Genomic DNA, 27,089 nt, shown 5'->3' with positions numbered 1-27,089 from the left:
TTGTAACTTTAGAATTGTGCAGATACCCTGTATAAACTTATACTGTATGTTGGTTTGTTCACTGTTCAGTGAGAAAACAATGTCGCACGTTAAGCTAATCATCTGGGGACCCCCCAAAATCATTTGGGGAACCCCTGGGGTTGCTGTAGTAGAGCGTTGGTTCTCAAAGGGGGGTCCGGGGACCCCTAGGGGTTCTTGGGGTTGTTCCAGGGGGTCCCCAGCAAAATGTGTTAATATAGCATCACAATAATGTTACCCACTTTAACCTTTTATACTTTCGCTATTTAAAAATAGCAGATCTACAAGCTCATAGCGCGGCACCGAGTGCCGCGCTATGAGCTTGTAGATCTGCTATTTTTTTTAAAAATCGATTCGATTCGAAATTCGAGCGAACATGTGTAAATCAAATCTTTGCTTCTGGGGGGGTCCCTGGAACAAAATTTTTTGGCATGGGGGTCTGCAGCCAAATACATATCATTTTGGGGGTCCTTGACATGAAAAAGTTTGAGAACCACTGCTGTAGAGGACAATAGCTGGACCCCAAGTCGCAATATTGGGCGAGTACACACAGAGTCCCACAACTTTTAATGCCGCCACGATCAGCCTGCTACCCTGAAGGGCATGGTGTTGGAACTATGGCTGTGTATATTGGAATACATGAAATGTACAGTATTTAATATCACAGCCATTCTAGGGCTAGATTCATGCCCAGTATGGTAATGTAACATTTCCAAATGCGCTAAAAATCTTATGTGTTCCATCACGGCGGGGCAATGGCAAACAATAAAACTGAAGGTGTGATCATAAGTATCGTCCTTGGGGGGCGGTGAGGGCCGAGTGGTTAAGGCGTGTAGTGCATAGAGTTATAATATATCTAGAGGGCGGACTGCCCCGCCTCCCAGCTATTCATTTCAATGAAAGTTGCTCACTGGCGTTTGAAGCATCCGGAAGAACGCTGTACTTCCGCATTTGGGCGCCAAATTTGGGTGCCCTAATGCGGAAGTCTTGAGCACCGAGCAGGCGCCCTAGGGGTTTCAAACGGTAGAACCACCAGGCGACGGCAGCTTCACTTTTTCTACCACATAGGCTCTGATACCTGACCACGAGTCCGGGGGTTCTAAACCTGGGCTGGGAAGTGTCGAGGATTTTCGGAACTCCGCAAGCATAACCTCAGACCACCGCGTGGTCGAATATTCTAATAATCATAGAATTATTGAGTTGAGTGCTCATTGAGTGCCATTGACGAGTTTGACGTGTTTTACTGCAATGGCGCAACGTGCCAATGACGTGTTTGACGTGTTTTTGAAAAAAAAACATATTACTTAAAAAGACTAACATGTTATTTTCAAAGGCAGACAATTAATGTCAACGAGGTCGCGATGACCTCGTTGACATTTGTGAAACCACACCTGAAAACCCTCAGTGATTAGCAACCATCAGGGGAGATAAATATTCTGAGATAAATATTCTGTGACTACTTGAAAAGGTAAGAAAATAGCAAAATCCTGGCACTGGGACCACACACACAGCCAGAAATAAGTCTGGCAGTGGAAGAGTTAATAGAATTATAGTAGTTGAATTTCATTTTGGTCACTTTTACACATCCCGTAGTACCCAGATAGTTGTCGCTCTCCCTCTAGCGTCGTGGCTGTGAGTGTCACTCACTCTGGAGAAGTAATTAGTGCGGTATGAGGGCATTGAGGGCACTGTCTCTTTTGACTGTCTTAAATACCAATCCCATTTTTATTATTTGCTTATAACCCGGTCCTTCCAAACGATCACTGCGTCATACTGCAGCATGGGGCCTGCAGCACAGTGCAGCTGTGTGCAGTAATACTGTACCGTGATGATGACTGCTTTACTGTAGCCGCAGACTGGTCACTGGTCCGTTTTATGAGCCTCAATTAACGCGTTAAGACCGGGAACGCATCTGTGTAACCCACTTAGACCATTATTTTTTTTAACTTTGGCTATTCAAAAATAGCAGATCTACAAGCTCATAGCGCGGCACCGAGTGCCGCGCTATGAGCTCGTAGTTCTGCTATTTTTTGAAAAAACGTGACAATTTGGTGCAAATCTTTGAATGATATGTTTTTTTACAGCGAACATTTTTATTTCTAACTCAAATATTTGCAACATTTTTTTTTAAACTTATGTTGCTATATATATCAGTGCTTCTCAAACTTTTTCATGTCAAGGACCACCCAAAATGAAAGAAAGAAAATACTAAAAAATCTAAATCTAAAATGACACAGATGCTTTCCCGGTCTGAATGGGTTAACATTTCCTCAGCGCTGCTGCCTCAGTTAGCCTGCTGGATTACTGACTGACCTGCTGCTTACATCCATAATCCTTCTATGTACTACAAAAACACATTAACCCATTTTGTCCTTCTTCTTTTGTCTTCCAGGTCTGAATGTGACGGCTCCAGAATGGTGAGGTATGTACAACATTCAAAATGTCTTCTTTTTATGTATCAATTTGATATATTATGCATTACAAACCACTTGGATATCACATTTTGTTTATATACCGTACATATACATACAGTATTAGATAGTCAATCGATCTAACTAATGTCATTTTGCACCACAACAAAACATAGCTGGCCATTCCCTTCCTCCTTAATGGGACCTTCTTTTGTATAACTCATTGTCGTCCATGTGTACTCCCTCACTGACCCGGCCTGTGTCATACCTGGAGTCAATGATTGCTTGTCTGAAAACCCACACTGTATTAATGCTTTGTAGATGATGCAGAGCGCAAGAAACTACCAGGATTTTCATAGGCACGCTTCAGAGACATTAACCAAACAAAAACCACAGCCACACAGTTTACCAACGGTTGCCACGATGGAGAAAAACGCCACCGTCGGCCATAGATAGATCAAATCTGTTCACTGTTCACTGTTCACTGTTCACTGTTCACTGTTCAGAGGGGCTCAAGTCGCAAAGTGAGTCTGTCACTTGCATTTCAAATCGTATTCTTTGATCGGCTGGTGATATAACTTAACTCAGTGGTTCTCAAACTTTTTCGTGCCAAGGACCCCCAAATTGACACTTATTAGCCCGCGGACCCCCGTTTGAAAAGATAAGCCAGGGACCCCCATAAGAGAAGGTTTTCACGGCTCTCTAGCAGGGATTTTCAACCATTTTAATTTCAAGGACCCCCAGTTTGACATGCATAAGGCTACGGACCCCCATTTAATGGCATGTATGTCTCTGGGACCCACATTCATATTGTAAAATCAATGTTAATTTAACTCTGAGAGTGTACAAATGGAACCAAATGGACCCGTTAGGGTCCATTTGGTTCCATTTGTACACTCTCAGAGTTACAGACCCATAAGGGTCCATTTGGTCCCTGTCCATCATTTAGCTGGGGACCCCCTGGAACCCCCTCAAGTACCCCTTGGGGTCCCCGGACCCCACTTTGAGAACCAATGACTTAACTGACCCGGTATTACTTATGAACATACTTGTGTGGATTACGGAGACATTTGAATGAAATCTTGATCCGGGACGTGCGCTGTGCACTATTTGTGTCGCGGGCCGCGGACCATATTATGTGCGCCTTGCGCAGCCAGAAACTCCGGGTGGAGACCGGAGCGGCTTTGATTGGTTAAATGCGCGGCTTACTTCCTGATCTAAGGCCCGCCCACTCGTAGGCCACTTGTAGGCCAACCCTCACACCGTTTGAACGCGGCTACCGACCGCGGAGCTGTGAATCCGTCTAGAGAGATGAAGTCAAATGTGACCAGAGCTGTGATCCTGATGAGGGCGGCAGGTCAGATTGCTTTGGCGTCTGCTGTCTGTTGCTGCTGGGAGGTGAAATGATGAGTGTGTGTGTGTGTGTGTGTGTGTGTGTGGCTTGTAAGTCAAGGTCATGACTCATGACTCTGCCACTGTTCAGTCCTTTGCTACTGTAATGGCTCCTTGTGGGCAGCCAGAGATTTATGAGGAATGTCTCTGCCGACAGAATTAAGACGTGGGGAGATTTAAAACCGAAATACAAGATCAGGGAGGTCAGTGATGTCAAAACGTGTACAGTATGGACTGTTTCAATTGGACCATAACAAAATGTTACATTCAATTATATTGACCTTTTTTTCTCCGAATTAAGGAGCCCCCACCGTGAAGACGTAGCGCCTCCTCTTCCCGTTCGACATTCCCCACTGACATTCCCCACCGAGTGCCGCGCTATGAGCTTGTAGATTTTTGAAAAATCTTGAAAAAAAAATGTTTAGATTTTTTTCAAAAAACTGTTAAGATTTAGAAAACATTTTTTAAGAATCGCCTCAGGTCTTAATGGGTTAAAAAGTCAAAGTAAAATATCTGAGTACTTCTTCCAGCACTGGTTATAGTCCAGAGCAGAAGTCATCTGTATGGTTGCAGCTGTTGCCTAGCAGCAACATAATCAAACATTCCACTTGAAGAAAAATCCCAACCTACATGTGACCTTTGTTTTCTCAAGCTGTTTTTCCACAACAAAACATCTCCGTCTGTGTCCTGCTTCTCAAGGCTCAAGGTGATCTTTATTGTGTACAAGTATACCGTCTCTGTCGGGTGGAAACCATGTCCAAAAACTGTTGCTTTTCACCATTCAAATTCAAAAATATCAAAAGTAGCAGATCCACAAGATCAAAAACTTGTAGCTTTCAAGCTTGTAGATCTGCTATTTTTGATACTTTTTTTTGTGTGGCACCGTAGTATGATCAAGTAGGGCATTAATTTACGGAAAAAACACAAAAAGTAAAACAAATATGGAGATGGGAGGTTTCCACCGACAGAGACGATAATACTTCCTCACGACATTGAACATATACACAACACGGAAAATAAACAGCCTGTCCATTGTCCTAGTGCTTAAAGTGCTTGAAGTACTGGATGCAAGGTTCTTGCTCCTACATGTAGGTTGTAAACATCTATTGTGAGCTGTAACAATAGCTGTGTAGAACTGTGACTGTAAACAAAGCTGTGTGCATGTAAAACTACATTGTTCTCTACCCTGGTCTCTGTGGTTAGGGTGTAATACTTAACCCAACCAATGGGTTCAAAAACATCTTGCACCTATAATTGACGGCCAAACTCATGGGGCTACACATGTGTGTGTGCGCGGTCTCCACGCACACACATGGCCCAACTAACTCCACATTTTACCCCAAAATTCCTCAATATTCTGCCTCTGAACCGGCTGCTTCCCATACCGTTACTCTACTTCCATGATGTACAATAAATATGAAACGCATTATGCCCCAATACTATGCAAATCTCTTCCCCAGCGCGAAATTCACTTCCGGGTGCTTATTTTGGTCTGACATCAGAGAACCCACATATTTGGGCATAACTGATATAGGCAGCTCCATATATGGAGATGTCTGACACTATCTGACATCACCATAATGACAGGGGCACAGCCATCACGGTCCCATATTTGGGCATAACTGATATAGGCAGCTCCATATATGGAGATGTCTGACACTATCTGACATCACCATAATGACAGGGGCACAGCCATCACTATAAAGGACCTGGATGCCCTGGCCAATGCCAGTGTCCTCAGCGACGCTACCAATGCCACACACGTCCACGTGTTGTTGCCTTGCAACTCTACTGCACGTAGCCCCTACCCCCTCTACTGCACGTAGCCCCTACCCCCGCAGAGCACACAGAACGACACAGAGACAACAGGAAACTTTACTACGCAGTACACAGAACGACACAGAGACAACAGGAAACTTTACTACACAGTACCCACAACTTCGCACGCACCACTTTAACCCTCATTCAAAATGAGTTAAAGACAGTTAACCCTTTAGTAAAAATCTTTAAAACCGGCGCAGAATTACTCAATGCCAACCCAACTCAGGCACTGAAAATGGTGTTCAAGTCAAAAAGCTCACAGGGGGCAAACAAAAGTCACCTCAACCCTGCTGTCCCTGACGTTGTTGTTTTTGCACCAGGATGCCAGACAGAGCCCAGAGACATTGTTCTGTACAGAACTCCAGTTGATGTACCTAATCACAGCCAGACTACACACATCAATTCACTACACCCTATGTATGACCCAGCCGCTTATCCCTTGATCTTGCCACATGGGGATGCTGGCTTCAGCATCGACAACCCCATCACAAAGGTTCATGCACAGTCACCCACAGCCAAAGTCACTCTTCAGGAGTTCTTCAGATTCCATCTACAACAGAGAACCCACTCCTTCAACACCCTTCTGAAGTCGGCCCGACTTGCTCAAGAATACTTCTGTGATCAATACTCCAAAATAGAAAATTGCCGGATGAACTACTACAGGAGTAGGGAACTACAGGACAAGTACAGGGCCCACCAGTATTCTGGTCTGATTGATTCCCTGGCTACTCAGCAAACACAGCCAGGACAGACTGAGGCCACCAACATTGGTCAACAGATAATTCTTCCAGGCTCACACACTGGTAGCCCCAGATACCTCTACAAGCACTATCTAGATGCCCTTGCCATAGCAGCCAGATACAAAAAGTTTGACCTCTTCATTACCATTACGGCAAACTCACGGAGTGAAGGTGTCCTCAATAACATTTTTGAACACCAGCAGCCCACTGACAGACCAGACATTGTCAATAAAGTCTTCAAACGGAGTCTGGATGAGCTCCTCCGCGACATGAAGCTGGGAGTTTTTGGCAAAATGAAGGCTAGAATACACACTGTTGAGGGACAGATGAGAGGACTGAAACATGCCCACATACTGCTACTCCTACACGAGATTTTGACTGTAGATGACATTGATCACATCATTAGAGCAGACATACCTGACCTGGACAAGGAGCCAGAGTTGCATCAGCTGGTGTGTCAATCCATGCTCCATGGACCCTGTGGTCCAGGCTACCCCAACAGCCCCTGCATGGTCAATGGCCTCTGTTCTAAGAAATTCCCCAAAAACTTCTGTGCCACCACTCGACTGCCTCATCATGGTCATGGCTACCCGGAGTACAGGCGGCCCATTGACGGCCACACCTTCAACAAGAAAGGCTTTCTGTTTGACAGCAGGTGGGTCGTTCCTTACAACCCCTGGGTCCTTCTCAAATACAAATGCCACATCAACGTTGAATTTGTAGGCTCCTTCCAGACCATCAAGTACCTGTACAAATACGTACATAAGGGAGCTGATGTTGGCACCCTCGACATTGAAGACAGGGATGAGATCTCCAAATTCATCAATGCCAGAACCATTGATGCTCATGATGCACACTGGAGGACTATGGAGTACAAGATCCAGGACAGACTCCCTGCTGTCACCAATCTCGCCACCCACACAGACGGCCAGCAGAGCATAGTCTTCAGAGAAGGCCATGCACAGGAGGCCATAGCAGCAGCCAAACCCACTACATTGCTTGCCTTCTTCGAACTAAACAGCCAGGACCCTGAAGCAAGGCAATATCTATACATGCAGATTCCCGAACACTACACATGGAAGGCCCACATGTGGAATAAAAGAGTCCACGCACCCAAGGACAGGGAAATTCCACGTACAATAGGAAGAATGTCCAATGTATCCGTGCTCCAAGGAGAAAGATTCTACTTGAAACTGCTCCTAGCACATATCAGAGGACCACAGACCTATGAGGACCTTAAGGTACATGATGGCAACCACTATGACACTTTCAAAGACACAGCTCTAGCCATGGGCTTGCTTCAGGACGATCTAGAATGGATTACCGCCATGCATGAGGTGTCACGCTACGCATCTCCAAGGAAAGTCCGCGAAACCTTTGCCATCATCCTCCACTACTGTCACCCATCAGAGCCCAAACATCTGTATGACAGATTCTTTGCAGAGCTCAGTGAAGACTTTCTCCATGCGGAGGCCACTGCACAAAGGTGCCCCACAGACGCAGTAGACACAACATTCATACAAAATCAGCTACTGCTTGCAATTGATGATGAACTCTCACAAATGGGCAGCGGTCTATCCAACTACAATGACATGCCACAGCCAAGACCACTAACTGCGCAGGAAAGGCTGACACAAATCTTCAGATCTGAAAAATTCAACATAACACAGCAACAACAAATTGTACAGTCGCTTGCTCCTAAGCTCACTGCGGAACAAATGGCACTCTGCGAATCCGTCTATCAGGCAGTGCATGCCCCACAAGAAGAAACCATCACACGCCAGTTCATTCTCAACTCCCCTGCAGGATATGGCAAAACCTTTACCTTTAAGGTCATTGCTGCTACGATACGCGCAGAGCATGGCATTGTGCTGTGTGTGGGCAGCACAGGCTTGGCAGCACAGAACCTGGAGGGTGGTAGGACCGCTCATTCACGATTTAAGATCCCAATCCCCATTTTCCAAGACTCTGTCTGTGCCATCAACGCAGAGTCCAATCTGGCCAAGCTCATTAAAGACAGCAACTTAATCATCTGGGACGAGATTTTCAGTGTTGACCGCTTTAACGTCGAGTGTGTGGAAAGAACACTGAGGGATCTCATGCACTCACAGCAGCCTTGGGGTGGCAAAACTGTCCTCCTGGGTGGAGACCCAAGGCAAACCCTCCCCGTTATCAAAAGAGCAGGCAGGCCCCAGATAGTTTCAGCATGCATCCAGATGTCAACACTCTATCCTCACATGAAACACCACAAGCTAAACCTCAACATGAGAACACACGCAGCAGAGAAGGACTTCTCCCACTATCTCCTTGCATTAGGGGAAGGAACACTCCCAAAACGTATGTTTCTATATCAGTGGTTCTCAAACTTTTTCATGTCAAGGACCCCCAAAATTATATGTATTTGGCCGCGGACCCCCATCTCAAAATATATAGTTCCAGGGACCCCCAGAAGCAAAGATTTGAGTTAAAAAATGTTTGCTTTACAATAATATATATTCAAAGATTTGCACACTTTTGCGCACACACGATTTTTCAAAAATAGCAGATCTAGATCTGCTACTTTTGAAGTTTTGAAGTGTAAAAATGTAGCTTTTTAGCTCAAATAAAAAAATGATATAGATGCGGTCCAGGTCTTAATGGGTTAGTACAATCATTGATCTTATAATCAATCCCTATTTTGGTCATAAGTCATAAAAATTAAAGGCGAAAACGTTTCAAAAACTTTCCAAAATAGTGAAAACAGACAATCTACACGCTTTGTGAGCTTTTAGATCTGCTATTTCCCCCCAAAATTGCATGACACTGTTGTGCGACAACGCCTAAAATAGAGCTTAAGTATTTCATCGATTTGTTGTTATAAAACATTAAAAAAAGTAAAGAAAACACACTTCTCGATTATTCGATTAATCGCCAAAGTACTTGACGGAATAAAGATTTTGATTTGAAATGTTCATATGGAATAAAGGAACTGTAACAAATGAATACGGCAAAATAACAGTAAATTAAAAAAAGATGCATATTCGAAAACGAGTGAAAAGAAACATAACTCATTGCTCGCATTCCATCTCCGTCAATAATAAATATCAATAACAAGCTTCCACGCTAGTCTATCCCTATCTATGATGAATACTCATCTAAGATAAACCAATATTTATACATCTATTACGTACCTATAATCACTCTCTTATAAACACTTAAAGAAAAGAAGCGATAGTTTCAGCCCTTATCTATTGTGACCATCTGTGTTGCGTGAAAAATCAGCAGTGGTGGAAGAAGTACTCAGATATTTTACTTAGGTAAAAGTAGCAATATCAATGTAGAAGTACTCTGTCACAAGTGAAAGGCCTGTGTTCAAAATGTTACTTGAGTAAAAGTGCAAAAGTATTGGCATCAAAATGTACTTAAAGTACCAAAAGTAAAAGTACAAAATGTTTTGAAAATAGCAGATCTACAAGCTCACAACGCGTCGCGATGCGACGCTTTGTGAGCTTGTAGATCTGCTATTTTCAAATGGCCTAAGTATAAAATAGGGCTAAAGTGGTTAGTGTGTGTTTTATAATATAAAAATGTATACCTGCAAAGTAACTAGTGACTAAAGTTTTCAAATTATTATAGTGGAGTAAAAGTACAATATTTGATTCTGAGTCGATGTAGTGGAGTAGAAGTTGAAGTACAGAAAATAACTTCAGTAAAGTAAGTACGGCACTTGAATAAATGTACTTAGTTACTTTACACCGCTGAAAATCTGTCCGCGTATGGATGCTCCATCATTCTCTCAGAATGAGCCTGTATGTAGACTAGAGTCTAGACAAGAGACAATACCGTGTGTGTGTGTGTGTGTGTGTGTGTGTCGTGTGTGTGTCGGTGTGTGTTGGTGGATATTGTTCTGTTGTTCCCGGGCGTCCTGAATCCTCGGGCTCCCTCTGTTCTGATCCAACTGTCCCAGCTGTGTGTGTGTGTGGTAAGATGAGGCCTGCCTGCATGCCTGGAGGTGTGTGTGCCAGTCCTTGTCTTTGATCTGGGATTTGTCTCGTCACACTGATTCTGTGTGTGTGTGTGTGTACTTGTATTACTATTCTTGTGAGGACCAATTGTCCCCACTGGTATAGTAGAATTTGAGAGATGGTGGATTCTGAGGACAATTGTCTGGCTGGTTCTCAGAAATGGTTCTTTGATGGTTGAAAAAGATTCGGGGCGCTAGACTTACAATTAGTCCAATAATTATGTTAGGATTAGACATTTAGAGCAGTGGTTCTCAAACCTTTTCATGTCATGGACCCCCAAAATGATATGTTTTTGGCCGCGGACCCCCATCTCAAAATATGTTGTTCCAGGGACCCCCCAGAAGCAAAGATTTGAGTTACAAATGTTTGCTTTAAAAATATTTATATTCAAAGATTTGCACACATTTTCATGATTTTTCAAAAATAGCAGATCTACAAGCTCATAGCGCGGCACTCTGTGCCGCGCTATGAGCTTGTATATCTGCTATTTTTGAATAGCCAATAGATGGACAAAGGGGTTAAAATGACCGTGACACTTTATTAACACATTTTGCTGGGGACCCCCTGGTACCCCTCCAAGGACCCCTGGGGGTTACAGTTATTACAGTTATGCCCGGTTTATACTTACAGTAGTTGTGTGTTGGTGTCGCGCACCGGAAATAGCCGATCTGCAAGCTCACAACGCATCGCAGCGCGACACGTTGTGAGTTCTGAGTTCTGCTATTTCCGCCTCCTAAAAAAAAATTGTCCTCACTAGTATAGTAGCCTAATACAAACGTGTGTGTGTGTGTGTGTGTGTGTGTGTGTGTGTGTGTGTGTGTGTGTGTGTGTGTGTTTGTTGTGTACTGTGCATGGCACACACAAAGCATGTGAAGTCTGTCTGCCCACAGGACAGAATGACCACCAGTGTCAGCTCAGTAAAAATCACAAAAACACAAACCAAAACAAAACAGTCTTTATGGAACCTCAATTGAATTCTCAACAGATGCTGACAGAATTGATTTGGAACAAAGTGTCTCTGATCAATTATGTTGTTTTTAGGAGTAAATCCATTTCCATGCCAGTGTTTATGCAGTACAATCCTCAGTGTTCATTTAACTCTGAGAACCAAATGGACCCGTACAGTACAATGTAGATGCAAGCAAAGGTTTCCTCCTGTGTCTGTGTTATGACTCAGCAATCGGGGCGTTGACGATTAAACATTTTAACCGTTAAATCGACAATAAGAGTTAACATGTGTGTTAGTTATCAGTTAAACAATTAATTTATTTTGTTCATTTTGTTTTTATTTATGTATCTAATCTAGAAAGCCAGGCTACAATTTGCTAAACACTGATTTCAATTGTACATCTCTCATGTAAGCCTATTTTCTGTTTTATTTATTCTGTTTACAGTGCTGCAGGGTAGCCTAGATATTGCGTACGGTTTGTGAATCCTCTTGTTTATACTGCTGTAGCGCCTGTTAAAAAATAAACCTCCTTTCTTATGGGAAACGAAATGTGTTGCACTGGTAACGTTTTAATGGCACACGCACGCACGCACGCACGCACGCACGCACGCACGCACGCACGCACGCACGCACGCACGCACGCACGCACGCACGCACGCACGCACACACACACACACACACACACACACACACACACACACACACACACACACACACACACACACACACACACACACACAGACAGACAGACATTCGTCCATACAGCAGTAAAAAAAGGTCTTTTTCTCTTATTGATTAATGATTAATTGATCGTTATGGAGTTTCAATTAACATTTTAAAGATGAGCATCTCTGACAGGAATGTAGTTTTGTTTGTCGTTCTTGTTGTATGGCTTTGGGTCTGTCAATCTGTGTAACCCAGTGGTTCTCAAAGTGGGGTCTGGGGAGGACCCCCCAGGGTCCTTGAGGGGGTTATAGGGGTCCCCAGCAAAATGATTGATAGTTAGGAACCAAATGGACCCTTACAGGTCTGTAACTCCAAGATAGAAGTTGATGGAACCATACCAACCAAACGGAACGGAACCAAACGGATCCTTATGGGTTCCGTTTGGTTCACTCTCATGAGTTATGGGGGTCCATTTGTACACTCTCAGAGATCTGTGTGGGTCCTTTTTAATTATAAATCACGTTTACATTCCATCCCATTTAAATCGACAAAGTGCAAAGTACGTAAAAGCAGAGTCATCAACATACAGTATAAATATGCATGTTGCAACCAAGGGGCAAGGCTTGGATATTTACGATGAGGCCAACACGGAAGCTTATGAATGGCCAGAGTGAGGCACTGTTTTACCCTGCGCCGACCTGAAGTGTCAGAAAGAATTTATTTTAGCGCAAGTGAATGGGTTTTTGACAAACTTTAGACTAGATTTTCTTACCGTAATAAAAATTGTCATAAATTCTATATGCTTCCAGTTGCTAGTTTAAAGTCTCCTTTCAATCATCATGATATGCGTTTTGCTAAATTATGGTCCCATTTATTCTAAAATTGACGATAAAGTAGGCTATGCTCCAGGAGGGGCGGGATGATTTGATTGACAACCTACACAACCAATAGCATTCATTCCCCGCCCCCGCTCTTGATTGACAAGCTACCCAACCAATAGCATTTTTGGGGGTGTTTTCCGGTTCGCTGGTCACGTGTCTGGTCTCAACCAATAGCGTTTGAGTTCCGGACGTGGCCAACTGTATATATTAACGATGGAGGAATGCATGTTCCTGAACTATCGGCTTCATTTTCGTTCTGTAGAAAGCAGGGGAGTGGCTTTGTCCATTCTTTTTTACAGTCTATGGTTGCAACCACATAGTCACAAGGCATACATACATAAAAAACATATGAAATTAGATAGAAAACATATAGACTCAAATATGATTAACCCTTTCAATGTGAACTCATCTCTGTCATTTTAGATTAAATTCAACTGCTATTCAAAAATAGCAGATATACTGTACAAGCCCATTGCGCGGGAGTGCCGCACAATGGGCTTGTAGATCTGCTATTTTTTGCAAATTTGCTAATTTGTGCAAATCTTTGAATATATATAGTTTTTTAAGCGAACGTTTGTAAGATATTTCACGATTTTCCCAAAAAAATAGCAGATCTACAAGCTCATGAGCTTGTATATCTGCTATTTTTTGAATAGCCAAAGAAATCTCAAGTGACACAGATGCGTTCCCGGATTGAATGGGTTAGGAGCTAATGAAAAGAAGTGAGTCTTGAGTAAAGATTCAAAAAGCTGGGTTAGGCTGTTCCAAATCCTAAGGGTAGCAGCAGCAAAGGCGCGGTCGGTCACCCCTGCTTATTAATCTAGTTTTTGGGAACCACCAGGAGCAGCTTGTCAGAGCAGACCTCAGTGCCCTGTCTGGGGTTATATATTGGAGAATATTAATATCCAGTCCAGGGTGAAATGCTGACCATTTTATTAGGACGATTCAGCAGAGCCACAGCATTACAGATCACTCCTGGCCTGTTCCGGCAGCCTCCTGAGGCATCGTACTGTATGGGACACCTCTTATACCCTAAATGGAGATAAATATAAACAGGCTATACTAAGTGACAGTACCATAATAAAGCTGACTGGTTAAAGGGATAGTTCACCCCCAAAATGACTTTTTTTCTATCGATTAGTCACCCCATGGAGACTTGAATTCATGGATGTTTTTTTGTTTTTTGTCGCATTCCTAAGCCAATAATTTGGTGACCGGCAGCGGTTCCGGTTACTTTGTGTCTCCTACCGGAACCGCTGCCTACCGGTCCGCTGGTCATGAAATTATTGTCTTAGGAATGCGACGAAAACAAAAAAATATCCATGAATTCAAGTCTCCATGGCGTGACTCATCGATAGGAAAAATTTGGGTGAACTATCCCTTTAAGTTAGCAATGACCATGTATGGTCTCATTTAGGACAGATTATATGCTGACACAGAGAACAGTGTGGTCGTTGAATGACCAGGAACAAGAGTTGTGACGAGATCCATGCTGTGAAGCCATAGCACACTACGGTCTAAACACAAGTGTAAAGGATTTAGAACAAATTGTCATTCTGAAATATCTAATTTATTACAGGTATGACTAGGGTACACAAGTTCAGTGAGAAATATAAAGAGAACAGCCTGTTTTAACCCGTTAAAACCGGGAAAGCATCTGTGTCCTTTTATAGCAGGAAAGGAAGGGAAGGTTGCACCTGGTCAGACCTGATGAAGACCCACAGTGGTCGCAACATTGTTTATAACTAAATACGTTTTCTACTGGGAGCTACAGTGTGAGAACTTCACTTCCTTTCCTCCTATGTACGTATTGTTGTCGTAAGTTTTTGTTGGGATGTGCGTGCTTCCCTCTGGACTCTATAGCTATATACAGTATATATAGCAACATGAGGTTTTTAGAAAACTCTTAGGATTTAGAACAGTGGTTTAGAACAGTGGTTCTCAAAAATAGCAGCTCTACAAGCTCACAGCGCGTCATTTCGTGCCACGCTGTGAGCTTGTACATCTGCTATTTTTGAACCTTTTTTGTTGCTCTTTACCCCCTTTTTCTACCCAATTTTAGTCATTATGCCAATGAATTCCTCCCCACACAAATTTCTGTATCCTACTGACTCACCTGCCAGTGAGGAGCCCCCACCGGGAGGACGTCGTAGAGCCTTCGTCCTACTCCTCCCGCCCAACACTCCCTGTCTCTAATGGGGATCCTTTAATAAACATAAACTAGCCCCCCCCTCCTCCCTCCAGAGAGCAGTTAGCCAGTACATTGACGCTGGCCCCTCCCTCTCCGCAGACACACACACACACACACACACACACACACACACACACACACACACACACACACACACACACACACACACACACACAGCTCTGTTAACAAGCATCTCTGCATCATGCATATTCAGCAGCAGCTCTTTATAAAAGTGAGCAGCTCCAATTTGAAGCAACACGAACGGGGCATCCGCTGCCATTTCCTCGTACAAGCTTGCAAGCTTTCCGACAGAGGAAGCGTGGAGCGCCTTTGTTGTAGCACACGGCTCTGATTTAGATACAACACTTCTCCTCTCTCTCTCCATGGGCTCACAGTCACCTACACGTTCTCACAGCCCTGTTAAACCATTCCATCCGGGAACGCATCTCCTGTCATTTTTTGATTTCTTTGGGCTATTCAAAAATAGCAGATATACAAGCTCATAGCGCGGCACAGAGTGCCGCGCTATGAGCTTGTAGATCTGCTATTTTTGAGAAATCGTGAAAATGTGTGCAAATCTTTGAATATATACTTTTTTAAAGCGAACATTTGTAACTCAAATCTTTGCTTCTGGTGGGGGTCCCTGGAACAAAACATTTTGAGATGGGGGGTCCGCCCCCAAATACATGTCTAAAAATGTTTTCTAAAACCTAACGGTATGTTGCTATATCAGTGGTGCTCCGACTTTTCCGTGTCAAGGACCCCCAAAATGATATGTATTTGGCCGCGGACCCCCATCTTAAAATATGTTGTTCCAGGGACCCCCCCAGAAGCACGGTTCGGAGTTAAAAATGTTCACTTTAAAACATGTATATACAAAGATTTGCACAAATGTTACAAGATTTAAAAAAAAAAAGCAGATCTACAAGGTGCTATGAGCTTGTATATCAAAGAATTCTTAAAATGACACAGATGCGTTCCCGGACTGAATGGGTTAATGTGTCACACATGCTGCAAGTGAGGCCCGGGCTCTTTAATATTTAGCGCTGGTGTTACATAGTTGGATAGTTCTCCATATCATTAATAATGGAAAAGCCACTGATCTTAGCATAGGACACTATAAATAAACCTCCGGTCCACAGAGGACTTCCATTGCTGTAGCGTGCGCGTGTGTGTGTGTACGCGCGTGTGTGTGTGTGTGTGTACGTGTGTACGTGCGGTCGTGCGCGCGCGTGCTGGGGGGTTTGTGGCTGCATGCCTCTGTGTAATAATGTGTATGTGTGTGCCAGTGTGTACATGAATACCCTGTGTATGCCAGCCAGCATTTCTGTGTGTGTGTGTGTGTGTGTGTGTGTGTGTGTGTGTGTGTGTGTGTGTGTGTGTGTGTGTGTGTGTGTGTGTGTGTGTGTGTGTGTGTGTGTGTGTGTGTGTGTGTGTGTGTGTGTGCGCGTGCGGGCGACACGCACACAGAGAAAGGGGGCCTGTCATTGTCAGGGGGATTGGATCCATACACACACACACACACACTCCATGGCTAATGAGAGAGGAATAACAACATGGAGTTTAATTGGCCTGCATGTGGCTAATCAGAATGGATGGCTTCATTCTGACGTGATTAGAACCCGGGTCAACCTGACTACCTCAACCTCATTGGAATATGTGATAGTATGTGTGAGGAAACCTCACATGTCCAAAACACTTACTTTTCTGGATTCAAATTTCAAAAACATCAAAAGTAGCAGATCTACAAGCTCGAAACGCGGCGCGAAGCGACGCGTTTAGAGCTTGTAGATCTGCTACTTTTGATGTTTTTGTGTGACGCTGTAGGATGGTTAAGTAGGGTGTTAACTCTTTAGCTGCCAGAGTAATAGTGTAATATTGTCACGCCACTGCCAGCGAAAACGAGCGATTTTACCAACTTTGGAAAAATCATGGAAAATATTTTTTGCGATCGCTGTCCTCGCGGTGATCGCCTCATTACACGCACGGGGGTCTCGTAGTATAGGGGGAAAAATGTATCCGGCCGTGGTAATCCGTTGCATAGTTGTGGGTTAATTTACAAAAAAAAACACAAAAACAAAACATTTGGAGATAAGAGGTTTCTGCCCGACAGCAACGATGATGTGATAATATGTGTTCCTGTTCTGCACAGCATCATCCACCTTAACCCACGCTGACACACAGGTTGGCACAGAGGAACACACACACACTATGACAGTGTGTAGAGGCACGATGCTGTGCCATGAGACACAGTACAAGAGAGTTTTGGGATGTTTGTGTGACAACCACACTTTATTTTTGCAATATATACACAAAAAGTTACACATTTATTTATTTATTTACTATATCAGTACGCAGTCATTTCCCAACAGAGAGGCAAAATATTTACCCTTTTTATTTTCTTTAACAATTATTTTCAACTTAGTGAAACCCAAATAGTGAAAACAAGCTCACAACGTGTCACAGGTGTGCATTGAGATTTTTTGACCTGCCCATTGGTTTGCCTCGGACACCAAACGTTTGAAAACCAGTGCTGTATCGTACCGATATCAAGGATGACCGTCGGGGCTCAAGAATGCTTTGGAAAACGTTTGTCTCTTGTGTGATGGACCCTGAAGAAGGCAGCCCTAGTCTGTCCGAAACGTTGGTGTGCATATCCAGTCTCTGTGTTCACATCCACAATAAACTTTTGGCATCGGCAGCTACGAGTGTGTGTGACTAATGGCTCGATACTCCTTTATTCTTCAGTGTTTGATCCGTTGGCTGGCACCCCGCGAGGGCCGGTGTGCCGTGATGTGATGCCATTCTGTAGCTGTAAGCTAGATCAGAGATCTCTGCCCACTGATATACATCTGAGGAAATCTAATTTCAATGAATGGGCTTTAACCCAGTAAGACCTGAGGCGATTCTTAAAAATGTCTTCTAAATCCTAACAGTTTAAAAAAAAAAAAACTGTTTCTACATCAGTGGTTCTTAAACTTTTTCATGTCAAGGACCCCCAAAATGATATGTATTTGGCTGCGGACCCCCATCTCAAAATATGTTGTTTTAGGGACCCCCAGAAGCAAAGAATAGAGTTAGAAATGTTCGCTTTCAATGATATATATTGAAAGATTTGCACACATTTCCACGATTTTTCAAAAATAGCAGATCTACAAGCTCGTAGCGCGGCACTCGGTGCCGCGCTACGAGCTTGTAGTTCCCGGTCTTAATGGGTTAAATCAGAGAGAAAACCCAGCGGTATAACAAACCCACGCCCACACTGCTTTGAAAACCATTCCAGACACCGTCCCACGTGTAAGGAATGCTTCTTGTGAAGCTGTTATGTTTTTTAATTTCCAAATTGTTTTTCCACCCAGTTTTAGCTCCCATGTATTGAATTTAGATGTCACCACCAACAGACGTATATTAGTTGACGGAGATCTCCTGATAATCCGGCTACGCGAGACTAGGCTGTAAACGTTTTTTTCCGGAGCGCGTGTATTGGCTAGAAGTTGCGGCTTTACCTGGGTTGCTCTTTTTTTTAACCCATTCAGACCTGAGGTTCCGATTTGGCAAAATGTCTTCTAAATCCTAAACGGTTTTCTGAAAAAACCTATGTTTCTATATCAGTGGTGCTCAAACTTTTTCATGTCAAGGACCCCCAAAATTATATGTATTTTGCCGCCGACCCCATTTCAAAATATTTTGTTCCAGGGACTCTCAAGAAGCAAAGATTTGAGTTAAAAAATGTTCGCTTTAAAAAAAAAAAAAAATCAATGATTTGCACACATTTTCTCGATTTCTCAAAAATAGCAGATCTACAAGCTCGTAGCGCGGCACTCGTTCAGATGCGTTCCAGGTCTTAATGGGTTAAAGGACCGGGGACAGAGGAGAAGGCTGATTGAAAATTTTCATCGCGACAAATTTACAGTGTGACCATGGATGGCATGGGCGCTCTGAGCCAGCCAGCACTACAATTTACTGCTCCAGTTTATATACCGCTGTGCGTTTTTCTGTGGTTCTGGTGTGACATTGTGAGGGGATTGTTCACAGAAAGCTGCAATAGTGGAAGCTCAGTGGAGCCGGTGGTGTTCTGTCCTGGCTGGGCTGGATGTGGATTGCGGAGCCTTTTATTTCCTTGTAATTCTCCGCAGGGAGATGATGGTGACCGACCGGGAGAGAGCGAGAGAGAGCGAGAGAGAGGGATTATAAAACCACCCCCAGTATTACAGACAAAACGACAAAGAGTGAAAAGAACAAAGCTTGGCCCGGGTTCTGGCTGGCGGAGGTCAAACTCTGCTCTGTGGAAGTGGCTGTGAAAACAGTCCCGGTCGGTTCAAGCCGGAATTAGATCAAGATTGTTGTTTTTTTGTTTTAACGCGACTGAATTATTTGAGGAAATACAAAGGAAGTGGTGGAAAAAGTACTCGAATGTCTTGCTTAAGTAAATGTATCAATACTATACTCTCAGTACAAGTACCCTGTTAAAAGTAAAAGTCTGGAATTCAAAAAATAAAAGTACAAAAGTATTGATAGGTACCAAAATTTACTTAAAGTACCCAAAGTAAAAGTACTAAAATCTTTGAAAATGGCATATCTACAAGCTCACAACGTGTCGCGATGCGACGCGTTGTGAGCTTGTAGATCTGCTATTTTTGAATAGATTTTTCAAAAATACCATCTGCTATTTTTGAATAGCCAAAGATGTGGATTGTGGAGCCTTCGCATCGCGACACGTTGTGAGCTTGTAGATCGGCTATTTTCAAATGGCCTAGGTATAAAATAGGGCTAAAGCGGTTAATGTATGTTTTATAATATAATAATTTGTATCTGCAAAGTAACTAGTAACTAATGTTTTCAAATAATTGTAGTGGAGTAAAAGTACAATATTTGCCTCTGAGATGTAGTGGATTAGAAGTAAAAGTATAGTACATTACTTGAGTAAATGTATAGTTACTTTATACACCACTGAGTGATATACAATTCCACATAGAATTTTCCCCCCTTCCTTCCAGCAGAGTAGTATCTAGTGCAAGTGGTTCTCAAAAAGTGGGGTCCAGGGACCCTCAGGGTTCCAAGTCTGTAACTCTTGAGAGTGTGAAATTAAAAAAAAGTTAGAGAACCACTGTTCTAAATGTAACTTTACTGATGAAACCAGGGAACTGGAATGCTCAACTCACAAGTCTTTAGAGTTATGATGGGTGGGTGCTGACCCAAAAGGCACCAAAAGTACTATGAGTATGTAACACTTGAAATAACTGACGTGCTCGTCCTGCCCTAAGTCTTCCTCAGCATACAGCGTATGTACAGTGGTGTAAAATAACTCAGCACATTTACTCAAGTACTGTACTTGAGTACTATCTTGAGGTATTGTTACTTTACTGGAGTATTTCCAATTTTCAGTACTTTTACTTCCGCTTCACTACATCTCAGAGGCAAATATTATACTTTTACTGATTGATTGATGTACTTTATTTAGTAAGACATGAGAACATCAGTACATGGAAGTACAACATTCACAATACAAGGTCTACTAAACTGGAAGACTCATTAAGCACTGAGCTTGTTTAAGATGAGATCCCCATGCACACAAATCATGATGACATATAAGAGACAGACAGATATACACACTACTATACAGAACGTCATACAATCAGCTTACAAGGTTACTGGTATGAAGAGTGAAAAATATGTACAAGAGAAGAAAAATAAATAGAGGGGGGGGGGGGGGTAGGTTAAGACTTAGACAGGGGCCATTTTCGAATTGCAGCCTCCTGAAGGTGTATCTTTAGGGCAGTTTTGAAAGTGAGTAGGGTTTTACACTCCTTTACTCCTTTTGGTAGGGCATTCCACATTTTTGATGAATAGCATGAGAACGAGTTCATTCCCTTTGTTGAGCCAAATCTGGGTTGCACATGATTTGTGGAGCTTCCTCTGGTGTAATGATCATGGACTTCATTAACATTTTGGAAGTATTTAGACAAATACAGGGGGATCCCAATGTTGTGGTGTATCTTGAAGACCAGGCCCATAGCAAGTTGCTGTACTCTGTCCTCAACCCTAAGCCATCCAATCCTAGCAAAATGAGCAGGGGTTAGATGGGTTTTATGATTGAGGCCAAGAAGTAGCAAATATTGTAGTACTCCACTACAATTCTTTGAAAACTTTATTTACTAGTTACTTTGTAGATTTTGATTATTATTACACAACATACATTAACCACTTCAGCCCTATATACATTTCGGCCATTTGAAAATAGCCGATCTACAAGCTCACAATGCGTCGCGATGCGACGCATTGTGAGCTTGTAGATCGGCTATTTTCAAAAGATTTGTATACATTTTATACATTTGAAAACTTGTGAAATGGGACATTCTGCATAATAAGTACTTTCTACTTTTGTACTTTAAGTACATTTTGATACCAATACTGTTGTACTTTTACTCAGGTAAATTTTGAATTCCGGACTTTTACTTGTAACAGAGTATTCCCATATGATAATATAACCATCTGTATTCATGAAAAACTATCCATGCAAAACATGTAAAAAACAATCCATCATTGAAGCGGTGTACAGTGCAGTAAGTATCCAATCTCTTTAGCCCGGTGCTTTTCAACCTTTTTCATATCCAGGTCCATTATTTATCCGGCATTTGAGCCGCGGAACCACCGTTTGAAGTGATTTAGACTCTCAGATGAGATTTTGTCCACAATTCCATGCTGTATTGATGTGGTACCATAGGAGAGATAACAGGCCAAACGTTGATCAAAATAACAATTGTGTAATTAAGTGAACCAGTAATTTGGTTTCATTTTACACTCTCAAGAGTTAAAGATCTAGAAGGGTCCATTTGGTTACCAACTCTCCATCATTTAGCTGGGGACCACCTGGAACCCCCTCAAGGACCACTGGTGGTCCCCGGACCACTGTTTGAGAACCACTGCTTTAGCCCATTAAAACCGGGAAAGCATCTGTGTCAATTTAGAATTTTGCGTTGGAAAAATCGTGAAAGTGTTTGAAAAATGTTTGAATTAATATAGTTAAAATAGATTGAGAACTACTGATTTTAGAAGGCATTTGTGGAATCGGCCTCAGGCCTTAACCCATTAAGGCGATTATTTTAAAAATCTTGAAAAATCAAGATTTTTCAAAAATAGCAGATCTACAAGCTCATAGCGCGGCACTCGGTGCCGCGCTATGAGCTTCTATATCTGCTCTTTTTGATTAGCCAAAGAAATCTAAAGTGACACATGCGTTCCAGGTCTTAATGGGTTAATGGGTTATAGAAGGCGTTCTTTCTCTGTCTCCTTCACTGAACAGTGGCCTAACACCCTGAATACCCCATGAAGCATAGCCTCCAATCTCCATGACCAGCAGCATGAAAGTGTCTGGCTATACAGGAGGGGAGACCTTTCATCTTTTATTTCTAATGCTCCTCTTCTGCTCAATGATGAATTCTCAAGTCCCTTTTGGTCCTGCCCCACATAGTAAAAAAAAACACACACAAGTTCGAACCAGGATAGTTTCTCGGGGAAAGAGTGCTTAGATAGAATTTGTTGACCTAACGCAGTGGTTCTCAACCTTTTCAGGCCGTGACCCCCAAAAATAATCATATTTGAACTAGGGACCCCCCCCCCCAACATAATCATATTTGAACTGGGGACCCCCCACCCAGACAAGCACTTGGAATTGTAGGAGTTGAGGCATTACATTTTAGTCTGACAAGCTTGTAGATCTGCTATTTTCACTATGTTTGCCTCTTTCTGGTCTTTTTTTAATTTATTTTCTTTACTTTTTTTTCAGTTACAAATGAAAAAAAATATCATTTTTCACTGTCATCTGGGGACCCCCAAAATAATGTGGCGACCCCCCTGGGGGTCCAACCCACAGATTGAGAACGACTGACCTGGTGTATACAGTATAGGCAAGTTGGGAATTGGTGTCGTTTTTGGGGGGATGTGAGAGTAAACACAGACAGACTTGAAATAGCTTGCAAAGGAAGCATGCCTTATAGTCAACGGTTAAGAATAAAAATAAGTTGAGGAGGATTTTGGGTGACAGGCTAATGACCCGTGTGTCCGTTTCTGACAAAAGAAATTATGACCAAAGAATTTTAAATGCACGTTTGTCTTAAAGGTTGGTGCAAAGGATAGAAATAGCCTTTTCTAGCACCTAATCCTCCTCTTCTTAAACAGCAATGTGTTGTCTTAACTACTACCTTGTCACCGGTTAAAAGTATTGTCTGTTATTTTGTCTGTCATTAATGTTTCGATGAATTGATTACAAAGGACCACCCATTGGAGACAAGCCATAGGCTTTCTTGAGTTTAAAAGTTATTTGAGGGATAGATTGGTAAAGAAGAGACATCTCTATCTTATGCCTGACAAAAAAAAATTAAGCTCTATTTCTGATGGAAATTGTCCCGGTTCAAACTTGGGGCTTATAACTTTGTGGGCAGGACTGAAAGGGAATTGAGAATTCATCAGTGAGCATAAGAGAGCATCAGAAATGAGGATGACAGGTCCTGTATCCAGACTCCTTAATTCTTCTGCTCATGGACTTTGGCGGCTATACGCTTCATGGGGTTTTGAGGCTGTTAGGACTGAGGGAAGGAGATGAGGAGACCACACTTCTCTAAAGAGAGGCCTATTGGACACTTAGACTGAGTTTCTCTGGGCTTCAATGATGGACTGCTTCTTTTTTTTTTTAACTCAGAGTATAGCCAATTATTTTCTTACCCCCTTTTTTTCTCCCCAATTTAGTCGTTATGCCAATTAATTCTAACCTGACTCTGTCAGATGGAAGAAGCTGGCTTCACACACTTCGTTTCACAACCCACATCCATCTGGGATCTCCGTAGCCAGTGTTGCCAGATTCTGTGAGAGAAACAAGCAACCAGGTCAAGGAAAACCAGCCCAAAAGAAGCGACTATGGGCCACATGTGCACTTTAACATATACATCAGCTATTTGAAATAGCAGATCTACAAGCTCACAACGCGTCGCAAATAAAATCCTGCGGGGAAATTATAATAAGCAGATCTGGCAACCCTGTCCGTAGCCCAACCGCCGAAGAGGGCGGTCCCCTTTTTTCAAGCTACTTGTCTGTCTGTCACAGTCTGGGCGTGCTAACTTCAACCAATCATATTGACGTGTCTGCACGACGTATAGTAGCTGCGCAACTTCTAGTGTTGTTGTTTGTGGTAGCGGCCATGATGAATAGTTAAAGAACTACATGGAACAGGCGCTTCTCGATGGCGTCACGCCCGGTCTCGCCGAGATCCCGCCCGTAGCTGCCGCTGATTGGTTCGACTGGGCACGGGTCGGTTAAATTGAGACCTGAAGTGAAGCATCTGTGTCACTTTTTCATTTGATCTAAAAAATAATTATTTTACACTTTGGCTATTCAAAAATAGCAGATATACAAGCTCATAGCGCGGCACCGAGTGCCGCGCTATGAGCTTGTAGATCTGCTATTTTTGAAAAATCGAGAAAATGTGTGCAAATTAATATATTTACATTATTTTAAAGCGAACATTTCTTACTCAAATCTTTGCGTCTGGGGGTCCCTGGAACAACATATTTTGAGATGGGGGTCCGCGGTCAAATAAATAACATTTTGGGGGTCCTTGACATGAAAAAGTTTGAGCACCACCGATATAGAAACACGCGTTTTTCAGAAAACTGTTGGGATTTAGAAGGCATTTTGTAGAAATCGGCTTCAGGTCTTGATGGGTTAAAACTCCAATCTCTGAGCGATCCCAGATGGAGGCTGTATTGCAAACTTGTGAACTCAATACCGCCCCATCTGGCGGAGCCAGGTTAAATGAATTCTTACTATTTGTCTTTTCATGATGTTGTTCACCCTCATACATTATGGAAGGCTTAGGACTGAAACGGATGCGTTATTAAAACTTCATTGCAGCCGAACTGACGAGTCATTAGATTAGACAGAGGAGGTGGAATAGTCAGATCAAAGATTTGCGACGAGACGAACAATTTTAAGCCCTAATTGTACTTGGTCAAACGACTGTCGCTAGGCCTGTCACAATTATTACATCATATTTTAAGTTGTTTGTCATATTCTACCCTGTGCGTGTTTTTATTACGAAGCCTAAAAGGCAAACGGATATGATGTTGCGGATGCTTATAGGTTGGCTATTTTCAGCACGACGGGAGCATACATTTAAAGACCCAGCCTACCAAAATTCCTGTTGGTGCTTTTTTTCCGTGAATTAATGCCCTATTGATCATACTACAGTGTCACACAGAAGTATCAAAGCTCGACGCGTTATGAGCTTGTTGATCTGCTATTTTTGCATTTGAATCCTGAAAAGTAACTGTTTTTGGACATGAAGTTTCTGGCATTCAGGTGAGCACTCTATGAAAGCTGGGTTGACCGAGAGGGGTTTCATAGACGAGCATAAAAAGAAACCTGCGTAACAAATGGTTTTAATGTAGTCATTATAACCTTAAACCTTACATATCAATCACTATGTTTGATACATAGTTTGATTATGTTTAGGTTGTTATAGGCCTTTTAAAATACAACAATTGTGCACTGTGCGCACAAGATAATGCACACCCCCAAGTCTCCCCTGCATCTAATTCTGAACTGATTTCTGTAATTCAAAGTTCTCTGTAATCTGCAAAGTGTGGTTGATTATTCCCTGTATAATGTGATTTGATCACCAGTCAATCAAAGGCCATGGCTGGAAAATGTAAGAGTCAGGTTTGGAGAGAGAGAGAGAGAGAGAGAGAGAGAGAGAGAGAGAGAGAGAGAGAGAGAGAGAGAGAGAGAGAGAGAGAGAGAGAGAGAGAGAGAGAGAGAGAGAGAGAGAGAGAGAGAGAGAGAGAGAGAGAGAGAGAGAGAGAGAGAGAGAGAGAGAGAGAGAGAGAGAGAGAGAGAGAGAGAGAGAGAGAGAGAGAGAGAGAGAGAGAGAGAGAGAGATGGAGGGGTGCACCTCCAAAGTGGAAATAAAAAATATATATGTATATTAGAGGTGTGCATCGGCACTGGCCTCACTATTCTATTATGATTCACCTCTTAACCATTCAATTTGATTCCACGATGCATTCGATGCATCTCAATGAATCTCAATGTTCTGTATTACTACTGCACATACTAGCACTGCATACTATTGACTCATTTTTTTTTAAAACTGCTGTGATGTATGTAATAAGGTTGGGGCGATATGCCAAAATATTCCTATTGGCCATCGTCGGGCCCAAAAATCACCGATTGAAGATATATTTTCACGTTAGAAAAGCAATAATGAGAGAACAGCTCCCCAGTCCTTTAAGCTCGAGTTATACTTCGCCGTACAGCGGGTCGCGTGTAAAGAAAATAGAAGATCTACAAAGCTCACAACGCGTCGCGTTATAGTAACATGACGCTGTCAATGAAAAAAAAACAAGATGAGGCGGCATGAGTGTATTTCTGCTGCCATGCACCAATCTCACTCTCTCGCTGACCAAACTTGTTTAGACAACAAAGAATTGTAAAACATATCACGGCACCGAGTGCCGCGCTATGAACTTGTAGATCTGCTATTTTTGAAAAATCTTTAAAAAAAAACATTTTAGATTTTTTTTCAAAAAACAGTTTTTTGGATTTAGAAAACATTTTTTAGAATCGGCCTCAGGTCTTAATGGGTTAATATCCAGACTTTACAGCAAATGACAAATATTGTCCGAAACATCGTCTAATAAAAACATTCGACGATTGGACTCATCCAATCGCCGACTGACGATATATTCGTCCAATCGCCCCAACCTTAGTATGTAATCACTCTCCTTGACATAAATATCTTAACATTAAATAAAATAAAAATTGATCGGCTATAATGGATTATGTCACGTCGCTGCATCAATGCAGAATTGTTCATGGTCGAATTGCGATGCATTGTTGAATCAATTATTTTCCACACCTAATGTGTATCCACTTGAGTTAGAATGATTTTTATACTCCAACCCTGCTGTAGCCTACATCGTTCTACAGATTCCAATGCTTTAACCCATTTAGACATGAGAGA

At 42.5% G+C, this 27,089-nt stretch overlaps 1 protein-coding gene across 1 annotated transcript in view; it reads left to right on the top strand.

The window, feature by feature from the left end:
* The first annotated feature begins 2,416 nt into the window (after positions 1-2,416).
* The window catches only part of LOC311052843 (IQ motif and SEC7 domain-containing protein 1-like), a 210,478-nt gene continuing 185,805 nt past the window's right edge, over positions 2,417-27,089 (top strand). Inside the window, exon 1 of the mRNA XM_084068066.1 lies at positions 2,417-2,440. Within this exon, the coding sequence (XP_083924192.1) occupies positions 2,433-2,440 (8 nt within the window). The 5' untranslated portion in view covers positions 2,417-2,432. The remainder of the gene's footprint in view (positions 2,441-27,089) is intronic.

Source organism: Gymnoscopelus microlampas (assembly GCF_963454915.1).
Source record: "Gymnoscopelus microlampas genome assembly, chromosome: 10".
Lineage (NCBI taxonomy): Eukaryota > Metazoa > Chordata > Actinopteri > Myctophiformes > Myctophidae > Gymnoscopelus > Gymnoscopelus microlampas.
This window is presented reverse-complemented; position numbering and strand designations above follow the sequence as displayed.